Genomic DNA, 19,265 nt, shown 5'->3' with positions numbered 1-19,265 from the left:
CCTCAACATAGGGAGTCTTCTGGGCTTCTCTTGGTTTCCCTCTCTCTGCACTGTAGTGCAGAAACTTGGGACAATCGTAAGACTCATCTTATTTATATCTGTCTCTTAGGAGTCACTGTCTTTCATTGCCTTGATGTCCAGTGCCCTTGAAAACTGCATTTTATCTATTTCCTCTGTTTTTTTGTTGTTTCAGATGGAAGGGTAAATCTGGTCCCCATTACTCCATGTTGACATGAAGTGGGTAAACGGGACACCCCTCCACCTTTCTTTTGATTAAAGCTTTTTTTTTTTTTTTTTTTCCCTGTATGGGCTCAAACTTTGGATTTAGTTACATTTGTTACTATGAAGTATAGCATAGAGGTTAAGATCACAAAACGGTCTGGCTTTAATCCTGACTCAATCACTTACCACTTGTGTGTTCTTAGGCAAATTACTTATTTTTAACTGCCCCTTCTTTGTTCTATTTCCCCTTTGATAAAATGAGAACAATAATAGTGCCTACCTCATATGGTCATTATGAGGATTAAATTAGGTAGTATTTATAAAGTGCATAGAACAGTCCCTGGCACCTATTAAGTACTATTTAAATGATACCTGCTGTTTGCCATCACCTCAGTGTATAATTACTGAAGCATTGTTATATGCTTTATTATTTATTGGGCTACTGCTCCCTCTTGCTACTCAGGTCATTATTCTTTTTAGTTCAGATGTTCTTGTTTATTTATCTTACATTTACTTTCTAGATTTTTGCTACTCAAAGTGTGGTCTTTAGTCTTGTAGCATTGGCATCACTGGGAGCCTGTTAGGCAATCCCAGGCCCCACTTGAGATTTACTGGATCAGAATCTACATAGTAACAAGATCCCTAGGTGATTCCTATCTATACTGATGTTTGAGAAGCTCTGCCAACAGATGAACAGTAGAGTCATTTTGTATCTCCTCTTACAATAAGTCTTGGTGAGATGATTAGAATTGAAATTATTTTAAATAATTGTTTTTGGTAAAATTGACAATTTTAAATATTTTATTTTTTAGTTCAGCAATGTAATATGTCTTACTCCATTTAAATCCCTCTCCTCTTCCAATTTTCTATAAATAAGCTTCACACATTCATTGGTATGTTTGTTACCTTAATTGATATTATGTGTGGGATTCTTTTCCCGTTGCTTTTCATTTTTTAAAAATAGGAATATAAAATGGGAATATAAAAATGCACAAAATATAATAATAGCAAACATGTAAGTCATACATATCTACCATCAGAAAGAATAGATATTATATTTTGTCATTTTTCCTTTAGCTCTTGTTTTTTAGTTACAAGAAAATCTTGAAGTTTAAACTCCTTGTTTTCCTTTGGTCCTATTCCCCTTGCTCTCCAGAGGTAACCACTATCTTAAATTTAGGGTGATGATTCCAAACCATATTATTATATACTTATTATACATATGAACATCTGTAAACAATGTGTAGTACTGTTTTGTGTATTTGTAATTTTATGTAAATGATAGATACTGCATATTATTATGTAGCTTATTGATCAGTATGTTTTTTTTGAGACCTATGCTTATCAGTTAATGACTTCGATATCTTAATTCATTTATTTAGTTGTAAAAAAGCGAAAGATAGAATAGGCCACTCCAATCCATTCCTTTATGGAGAGATGTTTCAGCCCAAATGTTTTGCCATTATAATAAATGCTACAGTAAGAATTCTTGAATCTGTCTCCTGCAGGCACATGCAGAAGAGTCTCTTTAGGTATATATTTAGAAATCTCTCTACTAGAAATGCCCAATGCCTAGGAAAGGGGTTCATCCATAAATATTTATTGAATAGATAAATCAATTAGACACCCCCCTCCCCAATCTAGTCAACTGCTGTTTATAAGAAACATGCCAAAATCTATGTTTAAGAAACCATGCAAGGTGCTTCTCCATGTTGGATACCAGTTCTTTTCTGTGTCTTCCCTTCTGAACCTAGAGGACCATTCTGTTGTCTGAGATTTTGGATAGTATCTTATTCTAGTTTTAGTCTTTCTGATTCTCTTCTAATGGACTGTGGCTCCCCTTTTATACACATCCTTGGTTGTGTGCTTTCATACTCACCTTTTAGTTATCCTGATTCTAAAAGTATGAATTATGTGTACATAAGTGTAATTTTGGAAAATATTTAAAAGCATAAAGAACATAAATACGAATCCTGCTACTCATGTATGCTGTTAGAAGCTGACTTCAATAGTGAATTCTTTTCGGGAGACAGTATAGTAGAGGAAGGAAGATAGACTTTGGATATAGAACTGGTTTTCCATTCCAGATTTGCCACTTACTAGCTGTGTGACTTTGAGTATGATTTAGTCTGAGCTTTGGTTTCTTTATCTGCAAAATGAGAATAATAATCCCTCCTAGGTAGGGTGTTTGTGAGGACTTGTGTAGTGTTTGGTAAATTGTAAGCACTCAGCAAACGTTGGTTCGCTAATGCTTTCCTTCTTTAAATGTTTCTGGTTTTTTAGATTCCCTGCCCATTTTTTTTTTTTTTTTAAGATTCTTCAAGATCGTAGAATCTGATTTTCTTCCATTCTCTTTTATTCTCTAGCCATAGGATGACCAAAGTTGTCTGTGAATCTTAGAAAAGTTTTAAAGATATTTAGGTCATGTTCAATTTTGCTAATAATCCATGTTTTTACTAATACACATTCCAAAATAAGCCAGTCACTCTGTCCTAAGGTTTCATTTCTGCGTTGTCAGAGACTGTTGCCTAATTGGTTGGTATGGCAGTTCTCCTTGTGCTTTTCCAGTGCGTAAAAAGTAATGCAATGCCTGTTTTTTATGGAAAATTGGGCAAATCAGAGAGGTAAAAAGAATATTTAAAATTATAGACTAGTTGATATTTTGGTATTTTCCCCCTTTTATAAGTGGTTGATGTGAATCTACTGTTCATGATATATTTATGTTGTAAGAGCTGAAAATATTGATAAAATTTGACAGAGTTTCTGTGCCTTAGAAGTAGTTCTTGGAAAATTCAGCATTTGAGATGGGTTGCACTCACATTTTTGTTTCATCTGTAAAAAAAATGTGGTATGATGCACAGAAATCTCGTTCTCACAGCTATTCAGGAATGCTTCATACTTTTTTGGCTTTCTTGACTTTGGTTTTGAAAATTGCTTAAGGTAAACTTTTGCTAGGATCTAAAAATATTTGTATCATTTGAGCACTGGTCTTATTGTTTATTATTGTCAATATATTTATTTGTAACTTTTAATAAGTTTAATTTATACCTTTTTTTTTTTTTTTTTAATTTCAAACAGAGTTTTCTTTCTTTGATCCTAATGATACATCATGCCAGGAAATTCTCTTTGATCCTAAAACTTCTGTATCAGAATTATTTGCCATTTTAAGACAGTGGGTTCCTCAGGTCCAGCAGAACATTGACATTATTGGAAATGAGGTAAGGAATTCCTACATTTTACATTTGGCATCATTGGGATTGTTAATTGTATAGGGGCTCCCCTTTGAACCCTGCCATCTGAATGGGAAACCTTTGAAACATTCTGACGTTTGTTCTTGTATCTCCAGGCTTTGCTCAGAGCAGTTGTACATTCTTTCTGTTGTTCCCTCATGCTCCTCATTTGCTGACACCTGGAGCTCTGACATTATAGACTCTTGATGGCAGCAGGCATTTTCCATATTTCCTTTCTTTGTACAAATTAATTTTGTTAACTTTAAAAAATACAGTCTATGAGGAGATTTGATTACCGACATGTTTTATCTATACTTTTGGGTGGTTTGGTAAAGATCTAGGCTTGAGTATAGTTTTTAAAAACATTTGATTTTTTGAAGGAGGAAAGCAGGAGTTACTGGGTTCCTTGACCAGCACATTGTTATGTTGTAAGGAGAGAAAGGTTATGTATATATTTTCAAATGCCATTAAGCCTGTTACAAAGAAAATTTTGCTGATCCTTTGAGAGGTTAAGTAAAGTACGTATCTGGAGTGCCAGGTTACCCTGGAATCGTCTTTAGGAATTTCCTTCAGTCTGCTGACAAGTTCAGTTTTCATCATTGTTATTGGATGTAGATTTAAAGTTTATCCTTGAGAGAAGCCCGTTCTCGATACTCATTTTATTGAGAACGAATTCCGATAAGATGGTCTAACCTGGTTCTCAGCATGGGTTTGAAATCCGCTTTCAGTGGCCATGTTATCATGATATCATCCTTGGTTTCCTCAGATTCTCAAGAGAGGTTGCAATGTGAATGACAGAGATGGATTGACAGATATGACACTTTTACATTATACTTGCAAATCTGGAGCTCATGGTATTGGTAAGTGTGTGGCAAACTACTAGTGGCTTAAGACATCTGTATTTGTGTTTGTATAAGCTGTATTTATGCCATCCACAGTCCCTGGGAGGGTACCCAGCTGATGATAACAATATCCCCTGAATAGGCAAGCATTCAGTGGGGTCTTCCCCAAAACCTTGTTCCCTTCCCTCCCTTTTCTCAGGGGGGCTTTATAGTCTCCTGATACATCCCAGCTTCTCTAGAGCAGGCTTCATTGCTGCATGCTCGCTAGGTGAGAGTAACCGGTAACACCCTAGAACCTTCCTGAGAGTTTACAGCAAGGTTAGACAACCCAAGTTGTTTTCCGAGTATCCAGTCCCTACAGACCCCAGCCTTTAGGCCTGTCCGAGAGGTATTTCTATATACATAACATGTATGCACATTTTTCCCAGATTGGTGTTCTGTGCTTTTACCATGGTATAAAACCTGCCTCTATTACTTAACTATGTATTGTGAATCTTTGTCCCTGTTTCAGTAGTCTGATATAGACTTCTTAAGCTGTTGATTAAGGACTTTTTTTTTCTACAATCCATCATGGACTGATTCTTTTTGTAAAATAAAGTAAAAATGAAATTATGATAGAAAAATGAAATAAAGATATAAAATACAAGCCCACTTGTGTTTCATAATGCATGAAATTTTGATTAATATATTCTGAAGAAATGATTGTATAGGGAAAAAGAAAAGGGTTATCAAAAGGACAGAGAAATTACAGTTTGGGACTGCTAGTGGTCCACAGAGCACACTGTGTAGGACTAATCTAGTGCATTGCCTTTTTTTTTTTTTTTTTTTTTTTTTTTTTTAAAGTAGACTTCACACCCAGCACAGAGCCCAATGTGGGGGTTGAACTTAAGACCCTGAGATCATGGCCTGAGTGGAGATCAAGAGTCAGACACCTAACCGACCGTGCCACCCAGGCACCCCTAGTACATTGTTTTTAATGGCTTTGTATAAATATTCCATTATGTGGATGACTTATGATTTATTTAACCAGTTTCTTATTGTGCTTTTAGAACTTTATTTTAGAATAAAATTTATTATTTATTTGTAAAGTAGTTTAGTTTCAGAAATTTATTCGTGATAAAAAGTGCTGTGATGAACATCTTTATGGCTAACTGTTTATCCATATCTCTGAGTATGATTATTTTCTTAGAATAAATTCCTTGTAAGTGAAATTTTTGAGGTGTATGTATATATTTGGTATGCTATTTACTTTGGCTTTTAAAATGAGGTAGTAGATAGCCATCTATTGGAACTGCAGTTTGTACTGAAGAAGAATAATTTAGAAAACTTTCTTTAGGTGATGTTGATACAGCTGTAAAATTTGCAACTCAACTTATTGATCTGGGAGCAGATGTTAGTTTACGGAGTCGTTGGACAAATATGAATGCTTTGCATTATGCTGCTTATTTTGATGTCCCTGAGCTTATAAAAGTGATTTTGAAGACATCTAAACCAAAAGGCAAGTACTATAAGATCACCATTAGATGTTATTAGTTGAACACTTTATTAGTGGCATAAAAATTAAAATTCAAAGAGATTTTGACTTCTAATCCATCTTGTTCCATATGACCTCCTATTCCACGTTTTTTCAGGAATAGTTTAATATTTCTTTATTGAAGGTTAATTACTGTCATTTCACAAAAGGCTTGGTACAAAGAGATACAAATTAAAAGTACAAAATAGTGTTCTCTGGGTTTTTATATCTGCAAATTCCCCAGTTTAACATGGATTTTATAAAGTGTAATTGAATCTGTGTGCTATATAATTCTTTTCTCTCGAGTAGCCAGAAATAGAGCAATAAAGCTTTCAGAGCTAAGCATTGAAATCATAAAGAGTATTTTAGATGGCATTCGGTTCTGAAATTCTGTGATTCCACTAAAGGACACAATTTCAAGGGTTTTTTTCCCCCCTCACTCCTATCTTGATGGTGATACCCTAAAATTGAACATCAGAGTGTCTAAATTACAGTCCTGGTATTTTGACTTTTCTCTGGTCCTCTCAAGTGGGTTGGTTTTCTTTTGAGAAAAAAAACGAGAGCATGTGCAGTAGTAATACTTAAAGTTGAAGGTGGGCGGGATACAGTGTTCTCCCCATTTATAGAAGACTTGTTTTCTAGGTTCAACAGTTAAATTTCCCAGAATGTTTGTTTCTAACCTGCTTTGTATAATTGTCCATTTTATCTTTAACTTTTACCTTTTAATTTTTGATTGATGTTGGGAAGAAGGGCCTCTTTTGGTAGTACAGTGTCTTGAATAACTCAGGAAGGTCTGTCCTGAGCATGTCTTGTTTGCCGTTGTTGGTAGGGCATGTGGGCTGGTACGGTTAGGTTCCTTAGGTTAAGGAAGGATTAGTGGAACCAAGTATTTAAAACCCTTGTTACAAAAAACATTCAAAATGGGATTTCCAAATCTGGAATATTTCTTGTGTCTAAATATAGCATCTTGATGATTTATTGAAAGGTTATTAAAATGTCTTTAGAATTGCAAGATTCTTTTTTCCTACTATGAAGTCCAAATTCATTTGTTTGATGAAGTATTTTGAATTAATATGATTTGCACACATTTGCATGTTTAATTAGTCTTTAACTTATTCCTGATTTGAAAATTCTGCATTATTTTACCTACTACTTTCCATGTAAAAGGCCAGATAGGAATCTGGATCACTGGAACTACTTGATTCTGCAGTTATGGCAGGTGTCTAGCCATAGAGAATATGTAAAAATGTATGTGGCCATGTTCCAGTAAAACTTTATGTATAAAAACAGATGATGAGTTGTGCTTGGCCCCTGGGCCATTGTTTACTGGCTCCTGACATAAACCCTTCTACCTCATTGTAGTTGTCATGGCACGTATGCAAGAGGTTAATGAGAGATTGTGTTCAGATACTTTTACAAATGTGAATTATTACCATTAACTTCTTTTAAATATAGTTTAGTTTGTGATAGTTGGAAAGTCTGTGATAATATCAGTTCTTGTTGTAACGATGTTTTATTGTACTAAGAAAATAATTGGTTGACCAGATTGTAACATGGAGATTATATTTGTGAATGGTGATTACATATGTGATCACATAGGTGACAAATATGTGAAACAGTGCTTCTAGCAGGTTGGTTTAAGTCTCATTAAGTGGCTTATTAATGTTCTTCCCCCAACCAAAACAAGCAAACAGACAAACTCAACCTGTCTCCTTTTATATTGTAATAGCTAAATCTAAGTTTTTAGTTAATATACGTGTGGTGTGTCATTGCAGATGTAGATGCCACTTGCAGTGACTTTAATTTTGGAACAGCTCTGCATATTGCTGCATATAACTTGTGTGCAAGTACTGTGAGATGCTTATTGGAACATGGAGCAAATCCTGCATTTAGGGTAAGAGACTAAATTAAAAGTGAAAAATATTAAAAGAGTTAAAATGTCTACTGTTATCTCCCAGTAAAGAGTTGTATCTGGATGTTGTTATAGAATCTGTATGAGGAAAGAATTTAGATTTTTGTGCTGCGTATAAAGAATAATGGTGATCAACTTTATCTCAAATAATTATAAGGCATAGCAGTGAATTTCAGTCCCCTTGTATTGATAAGCTCTACAGAATTTCCTTTCATCAGTGAAGTAAAATGTACCTTAAAGTGTTACCATCTTTGAGTTTCAGTATCTTTCATTTAGTTTTTCGATGTATTTATAAAAAGTTAGCTATCAAAAATGAATATGTTAAAGTTATATTTCTATGTTAAATTATATTTCAAATTTTTTTGGAAAAACATTCCAGAAAATTTTTAAAAATGCACATTTAGGAGTGGAGTAAATGTTTAAAAATTAAAGGGAAAATTAATTTTTTCATGGTAATTGTGTTAGTAATTTACAAAGTTAACACACAGGATTGAATTTCATAATTTTCAAATCTTTGGTTATTTTATTGTCTTCACAGAGCAGCTCTCAGTGTTCTTTTTCTTAGTATTAACAGCAGTGACTTGCTTTGGTGGGGATTCTTAATGGGGTCTGCGCCTTCCCTTGAAGGGACAGGAGTGGGCAGTGTTTGAAAAAGTCTCTTCCCTCCCCCCTTTTCCTCTCACCCTCCCCGCTTTCTTGTTTCCCTTCTCCCTACTTCTTTCTGCCACACTTTGTTTAATCCCATCTTTGATTAATTAACCCTTCTCCCCTCTTTCCTTCCCCCCCCCCAACTCTCCCTTCCTCCTTCCCTGTTGTTTATTGGGCACTGGGAGAATACAACAATAAATAAGTTTTTGTCTCCAAAGAGAATATAGTCCAGAGGGGAGGATGGACAAGTAATTTTACTGTAGTGTGCTGCATTCAGTGGGTTATGATGTGGGAGCGGGCACAGAGTGCCATGGGGTCACGTACCAGGGGTATCTCTCTAAGCCTTGGGAAGGCTTTCTGGCAAAGGTGACATTGAGCACTTAAACATCATTAAGAACTAACGGTTAGAGGAGGGAGGTGCGAAGAGCGGTTTAGGCAGAGAGGAGAGTAGCATGCACGAAGGCTAGGAGATGATTGTGCAGTTTGGTTGGAATGTGAGGGGGATGTGTGTGTGCTTTTCCTAGTACAACTGTTGACAAGACCTCATTAGTGGAGACAATTTTTTGAATTTAGTAAGAGGCAGTGAGGCATGCCATTGAGGTAGATTACCAATTCAAGCCAGAAATAATAATAGATTATTGCATTTTGAAGATTAATACTTAAAAAAAAAAGCAGCCAACATGTGGGTCAGCAGTAGTCCCTGGCTAATACTGTGATAACCACAATTTTAGAAGAAAATGGATTTCTATAATTAATCATGAGCAAGCTTTCTTATGTTAGCATGACATCATCACTGTTATTTTATTATTATTTAGTATTTTTTAACAAGTTTTAGTTGCCACATTTTCTAGGAATTAATGTTAAGTGTGTGACTTACTCTAGAGAGGTGAGGACTTATAAATCTAAAGTAAAATAGTCATTGTAAATATAGTTTGCAGCTTATCAGTATGAGGTTGTAAAATATCCCCCCCCCTTTTGTATCAAGAGTACATATTTGTGTTATACACACCTTTATTATATTTTGTATATTTTCTTTGAAATCTGGGATTAAAATAGACCCATCACCGTCTCAGCAATTTGATAACAAGTCTTCCTACCATATGTTTACTTAGGACCAAACTGACTTGAATTTTAAAACAAAAAATGTGAGGTACTTGCAAATTAAGTGTGTTCTAAAAGCCTCATATTTTCACCCATACGGAGCATTTGAAGATAATCAGTAGAGAAGACAAGGAAAAGAAGTTTCTCAGCAAAAGAATCTTGATTCATCTTATTAGAAGAAGATTACAGTCTGGAAGCTGTTATCGAGTCCAAGTGTTTGGTTAGGGAACACAGAAGAGAGATACATGTTTGAGGGAAGGATAGCCCTGAGTAGGAGAAATTCTCGACTGAGTCTAGCAGGTCCTGGACATGGATTCATATGTCACCTCTGCCAGGAATCACGTAAATGACTTTGAGTGAGTCATTAATGTTTTCTCACTGAATTTTCCTAATGGGCAAAGTGGAAACAGTAGTAATATTCTGTGTGTTTAGTTGGTTATTGTGTCTCCTACTACAGTATAAACTCTCCATGGGCATGGATATTTTATCTGTTTTATTCGTAAGCTTTTTCTTGATGTGAGAATCAAATGAGACAATTTATATGATAGGATTTGCTTATATAAACACCATGCAAATGTTAGTGGGCTCGTAACTGACCATTTTATCTTGTTGCAGGATAAATCCAAGGATGCAGTCTCTCCTTTATAGTGAGACCAGAGCTGTTTTCTTGATTATAGCCCAAATTTAGAAGTGTTGAAACTATAGTTTCTATTCCTGAAATCTGAGTCACTCCATGAGTGGGCAGGATGGGTCAGGTCACAGAGCCGAGGCGGCGGCTGTGGAATAGTGGGCAGAATCTCGGATCTGGGGTTGGGAAGCCAGTCGGTGCTGTGACTTCTGTCTCCAAACCTGCACAGCCAGGCATGCTGTCCACTCATGACCTCTGCATTTGCCCTTCCCCGAGCCTGGGCCGCCTTTCCCGACTGGCTACCCTGCATGGTACTCCCACACCTGACTCCTCGGGCCTCGACGTCCGTGCATCTTAGCGGTGCATCCTTCCCTGACCACTGTGCATGCATAGACACCGCTCTCCGGGTCTCCACCTCCTTTCCCTGAATTGTTTTTCTCTCTCTGCCACTTTTTACCGTTTAAGATAATATATCCTTGACTTGTTTGATTGTTTGTAGTCTGTCTCTCCCACCAGAAGGTGTGCTTCTTGAGGGCAGGGTTTTTTCTCCTCACTGTGGCGTCAGTAGCATTTAGAATGGTGTCTGGCATGTAGTAGATGTTCAGTAAATTGTCTGAATAAATACATGAGGAATGAGTTTAACTTAAATTTTTAAAAACTTTTTTTTTTTTAATGTGTATGACCATGTAGAGCTTTGGAGTAGATACGAATTGAAATTGTTCTCTTCTACTTGTAGAACGACAAAGGACAGATCCCTGCTGATGTTGTTCCAGACCCGGTTGAAATGCCATTAGAAATGGCCGATGCCGCAGCAACTGCTAAAGAAATCAAGCAGATGCTGTTAGATGCGGTGCCCCTGTCATGCGACATTTCAAAGCCCATGCTTCCAAGCTATGATCGTGTTACTAGCAAGGCGATGCTTGCGTCACTCGGTCTGAAGTTGGGGGATCGTGTTGTTATTGCAGGACAGAAGGTATAGTAAGTAACTGCGGTCTCTAAAGCTGTGTCTCAGGTCATAGTGTTTGTGGCTTGGGTGCCAAAGGTATATACAGTGTGGCCAGAGTTGGGAGTTTTTTTTAAAAAAGTGCATTGTGTAAGTAGAAGCATACTTAACGGAAGCTGTGAAGCTTAGATGCACGCTTACTATGAAGTATGATCTAAGAATATAAACGACTTGGACTTAGTAATGAAGATGTCTTTGCTGGAATGGGAGGGCTAGAGTACGGAAGAACTGTTGCGTGAATTCAGAGGCGTGAGCTGAGACACTGCTGAGCCCAGAGCTATCTCCTTGCAGCCCCCTGCAGTCCTCAGTGGGTTTTCCCACTGTGACTACCTGGCACAAATGGAACAAAGGAGACCCTTGCCGTTCATGGGTGTTTGGCCTTGAGATCCCATAAATAGAGAAATCTTGGATATTATTTTAACCTGATAATAAAAGTGTATGTGGAAAAGAGGACCTCCCCTCCTGGCCTATTGAAGATGCTCTAGATGCCTCTTTTTCTCCAAAGCCCCTGTTTCCTTTCAGCACTTACTTGTTGCCATTCTCTCTTTTCTAATACCTCATAAGGAAGGGCTGTTTATTTTTCTTTTTCTTTTTTTCTTTAGCTTTGGGGTTAATGGGGAGCGTGGTATGAAGAATGGAACAGGGCATCCCTGCTTGCCTATCGAATTTCCTAACACAGTTATGTCTAAGTATTTGGGTGAGCTTATGGGGAGGGTGATGCAGGTTCCTCAGAAAACACCAAAATCGGGAAGTTGGATTTCCTGAGCAAATTGTTTCAAAAAGGAAGGTAAACTACAAACAAATGATTATGTTGAGGACATTTATCAACTTCCAAGAGAATGTATCCATGGGACATTGGTTAGCTTTTATTATTATTATTATTTTTAACTTGGGATTAATATTCAGCCTCCTTAGTCTTCCTGTCTTATGCCTGAGAATGGGTGTTTAGAAGAGTTATTCTGTTGTTTTATTTTACCTTTAATTTTGGATAATTTAAAGCTATACAAAAGTAGAAGCATATAATGAGTGTGCATGTACCAGTCAGCTGGTTTAACTTGATCACCTCACGGCCATCCTGCTGCCTTTATTCTTTCTCTCAGTTTGCTGCTTTGCTGCTTTGCTGCTTGTCTTTTTATCCTCTTAGGGATGTCTTTCAAGGAGCAGAAGTTTTTTTTTTTGTTTGTTTTGTTTTGTTTTTTTTTGTTTTTTTAAACGTTCATTTATTTTGAGAGAGAGAGAGAGAGAGAGAGTGAGGGGGTTGGAGCAGAGAGAGAGGGAGAATCCCAAGCAGGCTCGGAGCTGACAGGCTCTGATGTGGGGCTCCATTCCATGAACTGAACCATGAGATCATGACCTGAGCTGGAATTAAGAGTTGGACACTCAGACAACTGAGCCACCCAGGTGCCCCTCAAAGAGCAGAAGTTTTAAATTTTGATGAAGTCCATTTTATCAGCGTTTCCTTATATGAATTGTGTGTTTAGCATAGCTAAGAAACTTTCCACTATGTCATAGTACAGTAGAGGATAGAGCACATATGCTTTCTCCTAGAAGCTTATAGTTTTAGGTTTTACATTTAGTTTGTATTTAATTTTTGTGCAGAGGGCTAGGTATAGAGCTGCTTTCTCTCTTTTTTTGCATTTGATTATCTGTTCCAGCACCATATTTTGACAAGACTGTTCTTTCTCTCTCGAATTGCCCTTGCCCCTTTGTCAATTGACCTTATGTGTATGGGTCTTTCTGGATTTTATTCTGCTCCATCGATGCAATGATTATCCTTTCTTCAGTACTACCCTGTCTTAAGTGCTGTAGCTTTATAGTAAGTCTTGCAATCATTTGTTGTTAGGCCTTCAGTTTTGTTTTGTTTTTAGTTTCTTTGTCTTTCCATGTACATTGTAGAATCAGCTTATGGATTTAAAATCATACAGAAAGTCCTGCTGAGATTTTGAATAGAGTTGTGTTGACATAGATCAGTTGAGGAGAACGAATGTCTTAAAGATACTGAGTCTTTCAAACACAAGCACACTATATCTCTATTTAATAGGTTTATTTCATCAGTTTTGTAGTTTTAAGCATTTAGATACTGCATATACCTTGTTAGATTTATACCTAAATTTTTCATGATCTTTGGTGCTATTGTAAATGGTGGTGTTTTGGAAATTTCTTATAGAAATACAGTTGATTTTTGTATACGGACCATATATCCTGTAACCTTGCTCAATTTATGAATTCTCTTGACCTTGTTTGTGGATTCTTTGGGATATCCCGTGGAAACAATCATGTTATCTGTGAATAGAGACAGTTTTCTTTCTTTCCAATCTATATGCCTTTCATTTGTTTTTCTTGCCTAGTTTCATTGCCAAGGACCTCCAGTATAACGATGAGTAGAAGTAGTAAGAACTGATCAATTGTTCTGCTCCCCATCTGGAGGAGGAAGCACTCCGCATTAAGCACTCAGCATTAAGTATCATAATTGTTAGCTGTAGATTTTGTGAGTATCTTTTACTAAGTTGTGGAAGTTCCCATCTAATCCTGGTTTGCTGAAAATTTTAAAAAAAAATTATTATCATGAAAGGATGTTGAAATTTGCCAAAGGCTTTTTCTGCATTTGTTGAGAGAGTAAGTTTCTTCTATTTAGAAGTTTGTGGGTATGATGAATTATATTTATTAATTCTCAAATGTTGACCTAACCTTGCTTATGATAAACCTTACTTGGTCATGACACTGGATTTGATTTTCCATATATTGCTGGATTCTATATATTGCTGGATTTGATTTGCTCTTGTTTTGTTGAGGATCCTTGTGTCTGCTTTTGGTATCAAGGGTAATGCTGGGAATGAGTTGAGAATTAGTCCTTCCACTTTTATATTCTATCTAGGTTTGTGTAGAATTGATTATTTTTTCCTTAAATTCTTGGGTAGAATTCACCAGTGAGTCCATCAGGTTCTGCAGGGTTTTTTTGTTTTGTTTTGTTTTTGTTGAAGGTTTTAAACTATAAATTCAATTCAGGTGTGAGCTTTGACAGTTTGCATCTTTTAAGGAATTGGAGCATTTTATCTTATCTCATTCATTAAATTTACAGGTATAGGGTTGTTCATAGTATTTTCTTACTATTATTTTTTAATGTTTATTTATTTTTGAGAGAGAGAGTGTGCACACCAGTGGGGGAGGGACAGAGGGAGAGGAGAACAGAGGATCCAAAGCAGACTCTGTGCTGACAGCAGAGAGTCTGATGTGGCATTCCAACCCATGAACCCCGGGAGATCATGACCTGAGCTGAAGTTGGCTGCTTGACTGAGCCATCCAGGCGCCCCCTTTCTTACTATTCTTTAAATGACTGAGGGAGTGTAACAGTGTCCTGCTTTCATTCATGATGTTTGCAGTTTGTGTCCTCTCTTATTTTTCTCTTGGTCTCTAGCTAGAAGTTTATTAATCTTATTTATCCTTACAGATAACCGGCTTTTGGTTTCATTGATATTCTTTATTATTTTTCTGTTCTTAATTTCTTATCTTTATTGTTTCTTTCCTTTGGCTTGCTTTGTGTCTTCACTTTCTAGTTTTTTAAAATGGAAGTTTAGATCATTGATTTGAGGCCTTTTCTAACACCAGTGTTTAATGCTATGGATTTCCCTCTAAGCACTGCTTTTGTTGCATCCCACAAATTTTCATGTATCGTGTTATCATTTTCACTCAATTCAAAGTGTTTTTAAATTCCCTTGTGATTTTCTCTTTCACCATGGGCTATTTGGGAGTATATTGTTTAATTTCCAAATATTTGGAGATTTTCCAAGATCGGTTGTTGGGTGCATACAGATTTAGGATTCTTGTGTCTTTTTGGTGACTTGACTGTTATAATTATATATTTCCTTTTGTCCCTGGTAATATTACTGTTCTGAAGTCTGCTTTGAGAGAATAGTTTTTAAAAACTTCTATAAAGTTTGCAAGAGTAGCACATTTAGAGTTACTAGTAATCCTCAAAATGTATTCTGATTTATGTTTTCTTTAGGTTGGAACATTAAGATTTTGTGGAACAACTGAATTTGCAAGTGGGCAGTGGGCTGGCATTGAGTTGGATGAACCAGAAGGAAAAAACAATGGAAGTGTTGGGAAAATCCAGTACTTTAAATGTGCCCCCAAATATGGTAAGGGAGATATGGTCTAACTTAATGAGAATTAGTTTAAGGTAATCAGATTTACTCTTTTATGGTTTTTATTTTTATTTAAAAAAAAATTTTTTTTAACGTTTATTTATTTTTGAGACAGAGAGAGACAGAGCATGAACGGGGGAGGGGCAGAGAGAGAGGGAGACACAGAATCGGAAGCAGGCTCCAGGCTCTGAGCCATCAGCCCAGAGCCCGACGTGGGGCTCGAACTCACGGACCGCGAGATCGTGACCTGAGCTGAAGTTGGACGCTTAACCAACTGCGCCACCCAGGCGCCCCTCTTTTATGGTTTTTAAATAAAACTTTCCTATGTAGTAAATGAAGGGGCTGCCCTGTTCTTGCTATGAGCAGTACATTGATTGGGAGATGGTGTCTTACCAGGAGTACACCCGGCTCTCTGCACCTCCGTCGGTCCTGCCCAGGGTACTCTCAAGGCTGAGGAAGGGACTTCGTTATCAAGGAAGTGCAGAGCTCTGGAGGTGGAAAAGCTTGAAAACTTCAAATAGCAATCGAGGCCAACTTTATAACTGTACTGCTGAGACGGGATGATTCTTTCTCTTTCTGACAGATGTTTGTTTAAATTCATATTCTCTCTCTCTCTGTCACACACACACACACGCACGCACGCACCCCTTGACATATTGAATTGAATTTGTCACTTACTATTTTGTGAATATTTTTCCTTGCCATGAAATATTCTTCTAGAACATTAATTTCCTTGGTTGTTCAGTATTTCATATCAGCTCCACAAGGAGGCACTATGATTTAATGCTGAAGTCCTTGCTTAGAGTCTGACTGCTTGGGTACGAATCAGCTTCCCTACCTACCAGCTGTGTGACCTTAATTCTCTTTTTGTGCCTCAGTTTGTCTTCAGTAAATGGGGCTAACAATACCTCAGGAGTTTGTATGATAAATATATAAAGCACCTTGAATAGTGCTTGATTCCCTCTTAGTAGTCAACAAATGGTAGCTATTTGCTAACTGTTATGCATTTATTAAAGTTACTAGTTTCCTTTTGTCATACACTTAAAATGGAGCATCATTTTTTGGTGGATTATTAATTTTTTTCTTTATAAAAATGTTTTTTTGTATAAAATTTGAAAAATATAAAAAAGGTTAAAAGAAGAAGATAAAATCACCGATATATTTCCATTTAATCCTTTTCATGAAATTTGGATTATATAGTTATATGTATTTTACATTTTTACTTGACATGCTATTATAATTAAAAAGAATTTTTTTTTTATTCTTTATTTTTGAGAGAGGGACAGAGTGTGAGCGGGGGAGGAGCTGAGGGGAGGGAGATACAGAATCAGAAAAAGTCTCCAGGGCCTGAGCTGTCAGCACAGAGCCCAATGCAGGGCCCAAACTCACGAACCGTGAGATCATGACTTGAGCCAACGTCGGACGCTTAACCGACTAAGCCACCCAGGCGCCCCAAAATGCTATTATAATTTACCCAAATCATTAAATATTGTTAGAAAATGTAATTTTTTTAATGGCTCCATTTTCTTTAATTTTTCCAATATGATGGCTGAAAGTTTCTATGTTTGAATTCATATTTCTTCCATTGTGGTGAAAATGTTTTATTGTGATACACACACACACACACACACACACACACACACACACACACAGTGTCATCCTGGCAATTGCCCAGAAATACTTGTTCGTATTACTTGCTTACTAAATGATTGAGACTGAGATATTAGTGGGTTTTTAAAAACTTTAGAAACACAAATACATACTTAAGATATTAAATTCTCACAGTTATTACAGATGTTTTGCCCAGTTTTTCATTTGCCTTTGAACTTCATTTGCAGTGTTTTGGCACAAAGTTTTATGTAGTTAAGACTTTTTCTTTATAACTTCTTACATTGCTTTTATGCTTAGATACTTCTTCCTAATCCAAGGATTAATTTAAAATTATATATTTTATTCTTTTGAGTGTTTTAATTTTTTACGCTGAGTTATTTAACCCATTTGGAATGTATTTGGTTAGTTGGGTGGAGTTAAGAATTTAATTTGGATTTTCCTCTGTTAGCTAATTTTGGTAACTGTCAAACAGACTGAAGGCAAGAGCAAAACTGCTAGCAACCTACAGGGCAGATGTCAGTCAGGTTCATGGGAAATGCTTAGATTGTAACAGAATGCATGTTGCCCCCAGATCTCATCATCCCAAGGAGAGGCATGTTTGATGAGGACAAAGCTGGATACCCCAAGGACCTGCTTCTGTCCCTTTTACAGGGCTTTACATGCCCTTTTACATGCTCCCCTTTACATGCTTAAAGGGGAGTTTTGGGCAGGGCAAGGATCATATGTTGGATTTAAAAATAGGAGTTACCCTAAGCAGAAGCCGAAGAATTTGTCTCTTCTCAGCAACAGTTATTATTATTTTTTCTCCCCTCTCTCTAACTCTTATCAGTTTTCCTCTGGCTTGTGCTTCCTTCATTATAAATTAAGTTCTTATAAATGCTATCATCGGTTTCAGGATTTTTTGTTCAACTGATCTGTTCATTCTAACATATATTAGATTTTTTATTTTTATTTTATTTATTAAAAAACCTTTTAAAAATATTTATTTTTGAGAGAGAGAGAAAGAGAGAGAGAGAGCGAGAGAGCACAAGCAGGGAAGGGGCAGAGACAGACGGAGACACAGAATCTGAAGCAGGCTCCAGGCTCTGAGCTGTCAGCACAGAGTGTGACACGGGGCTTAAAGTCACGAGCCATGAGATCATGACCTGAGCTGAAGTCGGATGCTTAACTGATTGAGCCACCCAGGTGCCCCTAGATTTTTTAAATTGTAGAAATTTTATAATAATTTTTGAGACCTTTTTTTAGTCGCAGTTTAGGTTCAAAACAAAATTGAGACGAAGGTGCTGAATTTTCCTGTGTATCCCCTGTTCCCATGCATGTGTGGCCACCCCCCATTACCAACATCCCTTCATCAGAGGCTACGTTTCTTAAAATAGATGAACCTGCACCGATTTTTCATCATCACTCAAAGCCCATAGTTTCCAGTGGGGTTCACTGCTTGTGTGGTACATTCTGTGGGTTTGGACAAATGTTTAGTGACATGTCTCTATCATTACAGTATCATACAGAGTGTTTTCACCTTCCTAAAAATCCTCTGTGCTCCGCCTGTTCATCCCTTCCCCCCCTCAACACCTGGTAACCACTGATCTTTTTACTGTCTTCTTAGTTTTGTCTTTTCCAGAATGTCATATCATTGGGATTATACAGTATGAACGTGGCGTCTTCAGAGTGGCTTCTTTCACTGAGTAACTTGCATTTAAGTTTCCTCCATGTCTTTTTATGGCTTCCTAGTTTATGCCTTTTTAGCACTGAATAATATTCCATTGTCTGGATATATTGCAATTTATTTACCCATTCATCTACTAAAGGATATCTTGTTTGCTTCTAAGTTTTGGCAATTATGAAAATTTTATAATAAATTTTAATACTTAGCAAAACTGGGGTGCCTGGGTGGCTCAGTTGGTTAATCACTGACTCTTGTTTTCAGTTCAGGTCAGATCTCATGGTTTGTGAGGTTGAGTCCCACATTGGGCTCTGCACTGACAGCGTGGAGCCTGCTTGGGATTCTCTGTCTCCCTCTCTCTCAGCTTCTCTCTCTCTCTCTCTCTCTCTCTCTCTCTCAAAAATAAATAAATACACATTAAAAAAATACTTGGTAATACCATTTTTATGTATTTTAATAATTTTAATAATTACCAAAGTGAATACATGTACCTAGTTCAGTAAGTCAAATTGTATCATAAAGTTTATTAAAAACATTAGTTAAATCCTTCTCTGGCTTGCCCTTCCCTGACCCTGAGTCCTGCTCTTTAGAGGCAGGAACTATTTCAACTTCTTCAGTTGTATCTTCTGATATTAGTATTTATATTTATAAATAAGATATTTATATGAATCTCTCCTGATTTTTCCAATTTTATTCTTTCCTTCCTTCCTTCCTTCCTTCCTTCCTTCCTTCCTTCCTTCCTTCCTT

The 19,265-nt window shown here is 36.7% G+C and overlaps 1 protein-coding gene across 4 annotated transcripts in view; it reads left to right on the top strand.

Moving 5' to 3' along the window:
- CLIP4 (CAP-Gly domain containing linker protein family member 4) overlaps positions 1-19,265 on the top strand; it is an 86,894-nt gene that overhangs the window by 28,760 nt on the left and 38,869 nt on the right. For all 4 annotated transcript variants that reach the window (XR_007462346.1, XM_049651905.1, XM_049651904.1 and 1 more), the window contains exons 3-8: positions 3,301-3,440; positions 4,219-4,312; positions 5,631-5,792; positions 7,583-7,701; positions 10,833-11,069; positions 15,103-15,238. Coding sequence is in view for 3 of the 4 variants with exons in the window: in XM_049651905.1 (XP_049507862.1) it covers positions 3,301-3,440; positions 4,219-4,312; positions 5,631-5,792; positions 7,583-7,701; positions 10,833-11,069; positions 15,103-15,238 (888 nt within the window). In the remaining variant the exon portion in view is untranslated. The remainder of the gene's footprint in view (positions 1-3,300; positions 3,441-4,218; positions 4,313-5,630; positions 5,793-7,582; positions 7,702-10,832; positions 11,070-15,102; positions 15,239-19,265) is intronic.

This window comes from Panthera uncia (genome assembly GCF_023721935.1).
Source record: "Panthera uncia isolate 11264 chromosome A3 unlocalized genomic scaffold, Puncia_PCG_1.0 HiC_scaffold_12, whole genome shotgun sequence".
In the NCBI taxonomy this organism is placed as follows: domain Eukaryota; kingdom Metazoa; phylum Chordata; class Mammalia; order Carnivora; family Felidae; genus Panthera; species Panthera uncia.
This window is presented reverse-complemented; position numbering and strand designations above follow the sequence as displayed.